Consider the following 10,000-nt stretch of genomic DNA (forward strand, 5'->3'; position numbering starts at 1 on the left):
ACCGCTTACTTAGTCATTTAGCAGGCAGTAGGCTGGTCTAAGACTCTGATTTTAAAACTGAGAAGGATTGCAATCAAGTCCTGCTTGGAAGCGGGTGAATTTTCCAACCACGCTGCAAGGGTAAAATGAATGAGGCAAATGGGATTTCAACCTCTGGCTTCTGGTTGGTGGATCTGATCTATCCTCCCTTGCCGTTTAATTAAGAGCTGCGCCCAACGCCTGACAATGGGGTGGGGGCGTTTCACGGAAGCGGAAAGGTGGCTCTTGACCTACCTGGTGCGCGGAGCTGTAACACCGGTATACGTATACTTTGAAGTATTTATTTATACACATGCACACACACACACACACACACACACACACACACACACACACACACACACACACACACACACACACACACACACACACACACACACACACACACACACACACACACACACACACACACACACACACACACACACACACACACACACACACACACACACACACACACACACACACACACACACACACACACACACACACACACACACACACACAAATGCACGCACTGAGCCAGGGCCCGTGCAGCTTTCCTTCAGCGAAGGGACTGGGGATTACATGTCATGTAACATGAGTGTACAAATTCTCATGAAGAGGTGGGGGCAGTCAGCTGTCTGCAGTGCTGAGTAAAATTTTTTAATTACAGCTCGCATGAGAATGAGACAGACTGACCTTTCCACATCCGTAGGAAGGCCCCCACTTTTTCAGTATACGGGTGTGTAGATCAGACCTACCACAAAATGGTCAACCACCAAAAATACCATTCACTGCGACCACACCACCATTGTTCTATCCTGTGCATGGATGATATCATATTCCGGTCACTCGATACCCTCATGCCACTCCATGATCATGCCCAACTGCCCGCATACTAGTAGACTAGGATCAAGGCGCAGATGCAGCTCCTAGAGCGGCGGCAGGCGAGTACATGTAGATCAGACCCACCACGAAAGTGGTCAAACACCAAAAATCCCGTTCACTGCACCCACAGACAGTAGTGCCCTTGTTCCAGTCTATACATGGATGATATGACTCATACGATGATTGATATCACATCACAGTATAACACCACCCATGATCATGACCAGGGAGTCGTAAAATACCGGTGTTTTACGACTCCATGATCATGACCAAGTACCCGTATAGATTAGGAACACGTGTACACAATAACCTCGTTCGGATTCAAATGAAATGATTAACGTGAAAAGGAGTAACATGGACCAGCCTGGATTAAGTTGTTAAAAATTGGGCACGGGGGGGGGGGGGGTGGTGGTGTTGGGTAAAAGGAGAAACATCATAATAAAAACCAGATTGCTTGGATGCAAACTGAACGATTGAAAAGCAAAAGGGATAGGCTTCCTAGTCCCAATAGCCCGGATAAAACTCTTGACTGCTAAAGTGCACATACTGACAAGCGGAGCTTTTCTAGAGGATACCGATAGACGCAGTTTGAGATACTTGTTAAAATTGAACGAAATAGAAATATTCCTAGAAATGAAGAGAAGAAAACTGGTGATACGCTACGCCCGTGTATGCTTCTGTCTTGTGCACAGCATGCTGCCGGCGTGCTAGTGTAAACGTCGTCTGGACAGGTCAGTGTGTTGCAATGTGCTTGTGCACGGGTCTTGGCTACTAGGCGTATTGCTCACGTGCCTGTGGGCTTGAAGGGGGGGGGGGGGGGGGGTTGGGGTTGGGTGAGGGATATGACTACGCTGGAAGGGTATAAGTGATAGCGGACAGCACACGAGTATGCACGCTGGCCACTGCTTCTTTCTAGCAAGTACGCCAGGGCGGCAAGGTGAATTCTGAACATCAACGGTACCGAACGACACCGGAGGCAAGATGCATGGCGTGTGGTCGACTACTCAAGCACGCGGCGCCCATTTCCTCCGTATATAGAATTGCTCAAGAACGAATGAAGTCAGCGGCAACGGATATGGGCAGGATAGAACTGCCAGAGATACGCGTAAGGTTCTCAACCATAGATAGAATTGGGAAATAGACGAACAGAGAGGCCTCTGGAGCGACTCATAGCAACTGGGATCATGACGCAGGTGATACAGGTCAACGGGACACATAGAACGCCAAGCTAATGTCCATCATTGCTGGGCAGCTGTGTACTCGAGCATGACGGCTCGTCAAACAACACCAAACCAACAGCAGCCCAGCAACAATGCGGGCATTGAAGAAATAAAGGACGCCATTGCGAAGCCTTGGTCGCTTGGGCGCATGACCAAAGCGAGCCTCTCAGTTCCACCAGACTAAACACACACAGTGAAGAGCTCAAGCAGAAAGAGAAGTCAGGAAGGAAACCGAGCCGGTAGCTGTCGGAGAGAACCTTGGCTGCTTGAGCTCAGGCATGTTTCACAAACAGCTGTCACCATCAGTGAGCGGTCGGTCGGTGGAAGAAAAACAATGATGCCTGTCGGCTCCCGAGGGAAGTCACACACGGGCAATAGTGCACTGAAGCAAACAACAACGTACCACTGCAGCTCTCTGCACAAACCGCCGTCAATGGTATCCTTGGGGGCGTTAGATAATGTTCAAACCTTCTCTGAACGGAGGTAGATGCACTTGCCGGAAGTAGCTGTGAGCAAGGGCTTGCTTGGCAGATATTCGCCGGCATGGTTCGTAGCACAGGAAACGCTATGCGGAAGATCACAGCAGCAACAGCAGCAGCAACATTGCACACGCCACATCTCAGTTCAGCACCGAGTGAAAATCATGTGCAAGCAATGAATATCTCTCCATGCACACACACACACACACACACACACGCCATCTAACTCACGCACGCAGACATAAGAATACAATGTACATGTCGTGTACATTTAGAGATAACCCTGCCAGAAAAAAAACAATATCAGCTTCATTGCAAAGGTGAACACATACCTGAAACAGGTCCAAGCTGGAGTCGGTCATTTCAGGAATTGCTTGCTTCCAGTCCCGAGGCTGCCACTTAGGAAATGACGGCTTGTAATCGGGCATCTCGCTCACGCCTGGCCAGACCTCATCAGTCGGTGTACCCAGTGTGCTAAACAAACACACAGAATGCAGTGTGCACACTCTCATGACGTAGAACATGGACATGTTATGGAAATACCGTAATGTCGCATGGTAAACCCGGTCACACCTTCCTGAACGAAAGATATATTGACCTTGCGGCTAGAATGGATCGATGTTTCAGCTATCAATATTTTTCAAAACGAAACTCTCCTCGACCCACCCACCCACAAACGAAACTTTTTCGTTTTGTGTAAAAGATTGATAATAATTATGGATGGCCCCTTATGACCCTCCCACGGCTGTAAACGCATGCATTGAATGCGGCCAGAATCCTCTGGGCACGAGACCGCAGGTGACCTGCTGAGAACGCGACTTGACATGTCAGAAATTTGTCCTTGACAGCCTCATTGTTTTAGGGAAGTATCTCACGAGTTGCCGTCGTTTTAGGGGCCCTGAGTATTGTTTCAGGCCGATTACTACGACGGGTTTGGTGTTTTACACTCACGTGCAGCTTGTTCTCTCAAAATAAATTGTCGAAGTCGAAATAGTTGTCCGTTCCGGATCGTCCTTCTTCTTCTTGTGCTTCACTGTGTGGATGTCATCGATGGTCTCCAGCGAGTTCCGGCAGGTATTAGTGTGGGTGCCTCGTTTTTGTAAACTTCAGTTCTTGTTGGAGTACGAAGGTAAGGTCTTTACGTTGTGTGAGGAGTCGTCGTCATAGCTTTACGCTCCTTTACGGTTGTTGTTTTTTCAGGCCAGTTTGTAATTGCATGTCTAAAAAAGATAAAATACCAAAATAAATCTATGGATAGGCATAGGGAGCTACTTCGCCAGATGTGCCGTGTTAGTGGTCGTAAGTTTAGTAATATAGCGAAGAAAGGCGTCTCTACGAAATATGCTGTGTCGGATCATATTACTGAATTAGAATCTTGTTTTCCAACTGTTAAAAAAGACCAGAAAAATGCTGATGTATATCCTGAATCATTTTGTGCGTCACGCATGGCAGTTGTACGACGGTTTAAGAATGCTCAGGAGAATAAAGAGAGGTATGCAAGGATTAGTGGAGGGTGTGGGGCAATGAAACTGTGGGAGGCACATGGTAGTGTTTGTGGGTCGGGTGTGATTGGACGACCGTCCAAACTTGCAAAATGTGAGGTGCCGTTTGCAAAGCCATCACCCATCCCCATCAGCACCACCCCGACTCCTATTGACAATGTCACCGGAAAAGCGACTGGTAGCTTGAAAACTGGTGCTGACCTTGTTCCAAGTCGCTTTCTTGAGCAGCATGAACAATTAATGCGTGGAATTTGTTCGTTGTTCGTAGACGCTGCTCTCGAAACGCCATGCTGCAAACATTTGTTTTGTGCGAAGTGCATTTCATGTTGGCTGGACCAAAGCACGAAATGTCCGCATTGCAAAGATGCACTTTGTCTAGATAATTTGGTGTCACCACATACTATTGTGGCTGACATCATCAAGCAGTCAGTCTTGAAGTGCGATTCTACGAGGCGCCGCTAATAGGCTGCCCAGTGCAGGTGAGGCTTTGTGACCTAAAGAGCCACGTTCAGAATTGCTCTCACAACCCAAGCACCCCATCCACTCCTATTCAGAGAGTAGTGTCTGAAACCTCCACCATTGGTGATGTTCTAGCCGCTTCCCACTCAATGCTCTCTGGGAAAGTGTTTGATGCCCTGACTAAACGTGTTGTCGAGAGCAGTGCAGAGGGTGACAGACTTGAGGTCCGTGGAGGTGGTGGCTCTCCTGCTGTTTGGACCCGTACCCCGGTTGCAAGGGTGTCTTCCACCGATTGCAGTGGTCGTACTGCACGGAGACGGTCATCCATGACGTCCTCCTTTACACATTCTGTGTGTGGTGGTGTAGGTGGTCCCTTTGCCCACGTTGCTGGTGAGCTTCGTCGCAAAAGTGTAGATGATCGTAATGAGCTGCTCAAGGCAGCAGGCCTGTCATCAAAATCCCCATCGCCTGGCTTAGCCCTGGCCATTAAGGCAGAGCTGCGTTTTCCATGGTACCAATTGAGAAAATTACAAAAATGTATGTCTATGATGGGTATTTCTTTGGAATCTGAGCAGGTTTCAAGACAGTTTATCAGGGAATTTCTTTGCACGAAAAGTGTGATACACTTGTGTGGCATGATGGCATGGATGAGAATGATCTATGGGTGAAGTTTGTGGGTGATCATGCAGGGAAATCCTTTAAGTTCTCGCTGCAGCTGCTGAATGTTAGTCACCCAAACTCCTGCAAGAACACGATACCACTTTGCGTGTTCAGCGCCAAGGATTCTGCTGCCAATTTGGAGAGTGCGCTTGCATGTACCAAGAACAACTGGAGAAGTTGCAGGCAACTACTCGGACTGACAAGGCAGGCTCCGAAAAGCATATCCAAACCTTCCTTTGTGGTGACCATGAATTTCTCACCACAATGTTTGGCATAACAGGTGCAAATGGTGTGCACCCTTGTTTGTTTTGTCACACTGATAAAACAACGATACAGAAAGTACCCACAGTGCCAGCTAAAGTGCGGACACTGGATACGCTACATGAATGCCACCAGTCCTTTCTGAGAGATGGCGGGCACCTCAAGAAGGCCAAGTTTCACACTTTAACGTGATCCGGCCAGTGATATTGCCTTTTCCTTTGGCTAAAGTCGCGATTCCGAGCCTGCACATTGACCTAGGGGTTTTCGCCTGGATCTATAGTGCCCTGCTAAAGGATGTTGCAGACCTTGACAATGATCTGGCAAAGTGCATCTTTGTTGGCAGCACGGACAAAGACAGCAGCATGCATCAGCAACTGTGCCACGCACACGAAGCTTTGCTTGCAGCGAACGAAAAGCTCAAGTATGCACAAGAGAAATGTACAAAAGCCAAAGAGCAGCTAGAATATATGATTATCCATGCAGGAAGGTTTGGCAGCAACCAGCACCTTGAGAACATGGCCAACGTGCAGAACGAAGTGGGGAATGTACAAAGATAAACAAGAGCTTGCGGAGAAAGAATTGAAGGAGAACACTGATGCTGTGAAAAGCATTCAAGGTAAAGCTGATGGTAGTCCTTGTGCTGCTTCCCTAGAGGCTGTACTCCAACAGCACGGTATACAGCGCCAAGCTTACCATGGCGGAGCATTCGAAGGAAATCATGTCCACAAAGGGTTGCAGGAGAAAGTGTTTAGTGATCTCTGTTTTGCACCCGCACATGTCATCTCCAAGAGAGCAGAGGCTAGTGCAGAAGGTGCGAGTGCAGGACAGAAAGATCAAGTGACGTGTTTGGTGCAAGCCGCTACTGTTGTTAAAGACCGCTATGTTTCATTATTTTCTAAATTCGCAGCTTGTCATGTAGGATTGTCCACCAGTGTAAGTCCGAATGTTGACTCACTCTCACAACTGCATGCCAATATTTCTGCTTTTCTTGCAGCTTGCCGGCAGGAAGTTGTCTCGCGTGGTCGTGGAAACGTCACACCAAAGCTTCACCTTCTTGAGGCCCATGCAGTCAGCTGCTTGGAAATTTCCAAATGGGCATGGGGCTACTGAATGAGCAGGGGGCAGAGTCCATCCATGCTGCCTTCAATCAGCTGGAGCGAAATCATTCCTCCATGCGAAACACGGCTGACCGGCTGTGTGCATGTGCACAAGCACACATCTTGAATGCGCTGTCACAGCACACTCTGCTTCTGCCACCAACGCAGAAACGCAAGCGTAGCAGAGAGCCCTGAACATAGCACTAGTACATTCCGACGACCATGTGTGTTGTAGTGCGTTATGTTGTGTGCGGCGTGTGTACGTGGTGTTGGTGCATGCGCCTGTTGCGGTGGTGTGAAAAGCAGTCTTCGTCTTGAGTTCGTCATGTCCAGTTGTTTTTCCGTAGTCGTCTTGTAATAAACAGTCTTCTAAATGTAGTTATCGTCGTCCATTGTATAAGTGTGGAGATGGCACGGAGCTGGGAGCAGGTGGAGAAAGTCAGTCACAACATTGGTGGGCTGACTTTCTCCACATGCTTCCAGCCCCGTGCCATCTCCACACTTATACAACGGACGACGATAACTACATTTAGAAGACTGTTTAAAGGGGAAGTTAAGGCAAAAATTTAAATTTCACCAGTTGTAGTCTTCGGGGTGCTGAGTCGAATGGTCTTGGTCCGAGGAAGCTGAGACGCTCCCTTCCTACCTGAATCCCAATCGAACTCGCGCACTTCCACCGAAACTGGGTGACTGCGCCCTACTAGATGGGGATTTGTATGCAAAATGTCACTAAAAGCGCCATTTCGTTCTTATAAAAGCACGGATGACCGCGATTGGCCCATATGTTGTAGTCTTTTGGACGCTGAGTCGACTGGTTTTGGTCCGAAAAGGCTGCGATGCAGCGTTCCTCCTTTATTCCCAATCGAACATGGTTGAACAAGCGGTCACGTGCTCCTGGGTGCCCAAATCACCTGGTCACCACGCCAGCAGGCGACAACTTTCACACCAAGGTTCAACTCGAGGTCAACTCGAGTGACAGGACTGCACCCAAAAAAGGTCAAACAGGCTAGTAAGTTGTACCCTGCAGGCACGGTGACCAGGTGACTGGCGTACGCAGGAGCACGTGACCGCTTGTTCAACCATGTTCGATTGGGAATAAAGGAGGAACGCTGCATCGCAGCCTTTTCGGACCAAAACCAATCGACTCAGCGTCCAAAAGACTACAACATATGGGCCAATCGCGGTCATCCATGCTTTTATAAGAACGAAATGGCGCTTTTAGTGACATTTTGCATACAAATCCCCATCTAGTAGGGCGCAGTCACCCAGTTTCGGTGGAAGTGCGCGAGTTCGATTGGGATTCAAGTAGGAAGGGAGCGTCTCAGCTTTCTCGGACCACGACCATTCGACTCAGCACCCCGAAGACTACAACTGGTGAAATTTTAATTTTTGCCTTAGGCCATCATTTTTTATATCTATGTTTCGCGTCGTCCGCACGCATACGTTTTGATTTTTTCCGGAAAAAAATAAAATCGAACATGCACAGTGACTCAGTGAGTGTACGATCGTGCGAGTCATCAGTGTGGACTGGTTGCATACGGCGAAGCTGGGATTCAGAATTGGCCTCGAGGCCAGCGTTGGTAGATCGTTTGTTCTGCATCTGCGAGCAGAATTCTTTGAGCTTACACCAGACCGCATCGATCGCCTCAAGCTGAGAGGATGCGTCGTTTCGGAGCTCTTTGCACCGCTGCTGAAGGCTGAGTACAATAATCCAGCGAAGCATGGGCACCAACGGTTGCCTCCTCTGTCCAAAGTGAATATTTCCTCTTGCTGATAACCCAGATTTTGTGCTTCGATGTACGATTTTTCTTTCGAATGTACACCATGCACGAGCTATTGACAATAGTCAATAGGCTATGTAGTAGGTACAGTGCTATACCTCTGATGATCCTTTTTTATTATTTTGCAACTTTTTATTTCTTTCCACCTCTCGCATACAATTCTGGAAGTTGACCTGACGCGAAACATAGATATAAAAAATGATGGCCTTAACTTCCCCTTTAATACAAGACGACTACGGAAAACAACTGGACATGACAAACTCAAGACGAAGACTGCTTTTCACACCACAGCAACCTGGCAACACACGCATGCACCAACACAACGTAAACACGACGTACACACAATAGCGTACTACAACATATGTACACGTACTAGTACTATTGTAGCTTATTTCCAGCCTGAGGTTTTGGTGCACAGCAAAATTCCATCCTCTGTGCTGTGCCAGAGCTTCAGTTTGTATCACTGTGGAAGCGGGTGAGTGGCGGGTTTCCTCAGGCTGGCAATTCGCTGCATCACTGCAATGTGCTTCTACTGTTATACTGTCGCGGACATGGAAATCCAGTCGATTGACCGGGGCCGGCGCCCTCAACGCCTACAGAACGTAAGTCGTTGCATGCAGTGCACAATCATGTTGATCCGATGCGACCAGCAGCAGCGATACGTGCTATATGGCTGCATTGCCAGCGCCCTGGGGTCGCTAGATGTGCGACCGGATTTCCATGTCCACGACAGTAGCTCCAAGCAGTGACTACAGGTACCGAGTATTGAAGCTTGAGGAGGGCAAGCAGTTGTGCAGATAATCACAATGGTCATGCTTCGTACGATTGTTCGTTCCGAGATCCTGGGCTGACCCCATGCGTTGATTCCATAGAACCAGTGCTGCCAGTGTCCCTCAACTAAACCGGCAGTCCGTTCAGAGTTCAGACAGATCAAACACCATCTACTATTATTTCTGTTCAAAATATCCAAGAAATCACAAAGTACAATTCCATGAACGAGATGCTTCGAAGACGAAAACAAATCCAATGTTCAAAGCTCCTTTCAAAAAAAAAAAGAAAAAAATCGTAGACCTAGATTCGAGTCCACGATCAATGCGGCTTCGTTTTGCTCGCGTGACTCCAGCGGCCATCTTGGATTGTGGCCGCGTCGTAACAGCCGTGCTCCTCCACCCACCCCTCTGAACGAAAAGTATTACCATTATGGACTTACAGCTAGAATGGATTGATGTTGGAGATACCAATAATTTTTACAAAACGAAACTGTCCTTGACCGTGTCAGCCGATGGGCGGTTCAATAGCCAATTGAGTCATCTTTCCAATATTCCTTTTGATTCTCTCTCCCCTCTCCCGGGGAGACCCCCATGATCAGTTTTGGCAGTGAGCAAGTACAAGTACAAGTGTTTGTGTGTGTGTGTGTGTGTGTGTGTGTGTGTGTGCGCGCGCGTGTGCATGGGTGTACATATGTATGTATGAATGTATGTATGTGTGTGTGTATGTATGTATGTGTATGTGTGTGTGTATGTGTGTATGTGTGTATGTGTGTATGTGTGTGTGTGTGTGTATGCGTATATGTGTATGTGTGTGTGTGTGTGTGTGTGTGCGTGTGTGCGCGTGTGTGTGCGTGTGTGTGTG

The 10,000-nt window shown here is 48.1% G+C and overlaps 2 protein-coding genes across 2 annotated transcripts in view; one reads left to right on the top strand and one right to left on the bottom strand.

Annotated features, from left to right (window-relative positions):
- The window catches only part of LOC135804404 (uncharacterized), a 19,302-nt gene extending 19,195 nt beyond the window's left edge, over nucleotides 1-107 (top strand). Inside the window, exon 7 of the mRNA XM_065318273.1 lies at nucleotides 1-107. This exon is cut by the window's left edge and continues 1,386 nt beyond it. The gene's annotated coding sequence lies outside the window, so the exon portion shown is untranslated.
- Nucleotides 108-1,201: 1,094 nt separating this feature from the next.
- The window catches only part of LOC135804405 (cyclin-dependent kinase 2-like), a 21,096-nt gene continuing 12,297 nt past the window's right edge, over nucleotides 1,202-10,000 (bottom strand). The window contains exons 7-8 of the mRNA XM_065318274.1: nucleotides 2,941-3,082; nucleotides 1,202-2,694 (exon numbers count right to left, since the gene is read on the bottom strand). Of these exons, the coding sequence (XP_065174346.1) occupies nucleotides 2,581-2,694; nucleotides 2,941-3,082 (256 nt within the window). The 3' untranslated portion in view covers nucleotides 1,202-2,580. The remainder of the gene's footprint in view (nucleotides 2,695-2,940; nucleotides 3,083-10,000) is intronic.

Source organism: Sycon ciliatum, chromosome 1 (assembly GCF_964019385.1).
Source record: "Sycon ciliatum chromosome 1, ocSycCili1.1, whole genome shotgun sequence".
NCBI classification, from domain to species: domain Eukaryota; kingdom Metazoa; phylum Porifera; class Calcarea; order Leucosolenida; family Sycettidae; genus Sycon; species Sycon ciliatum.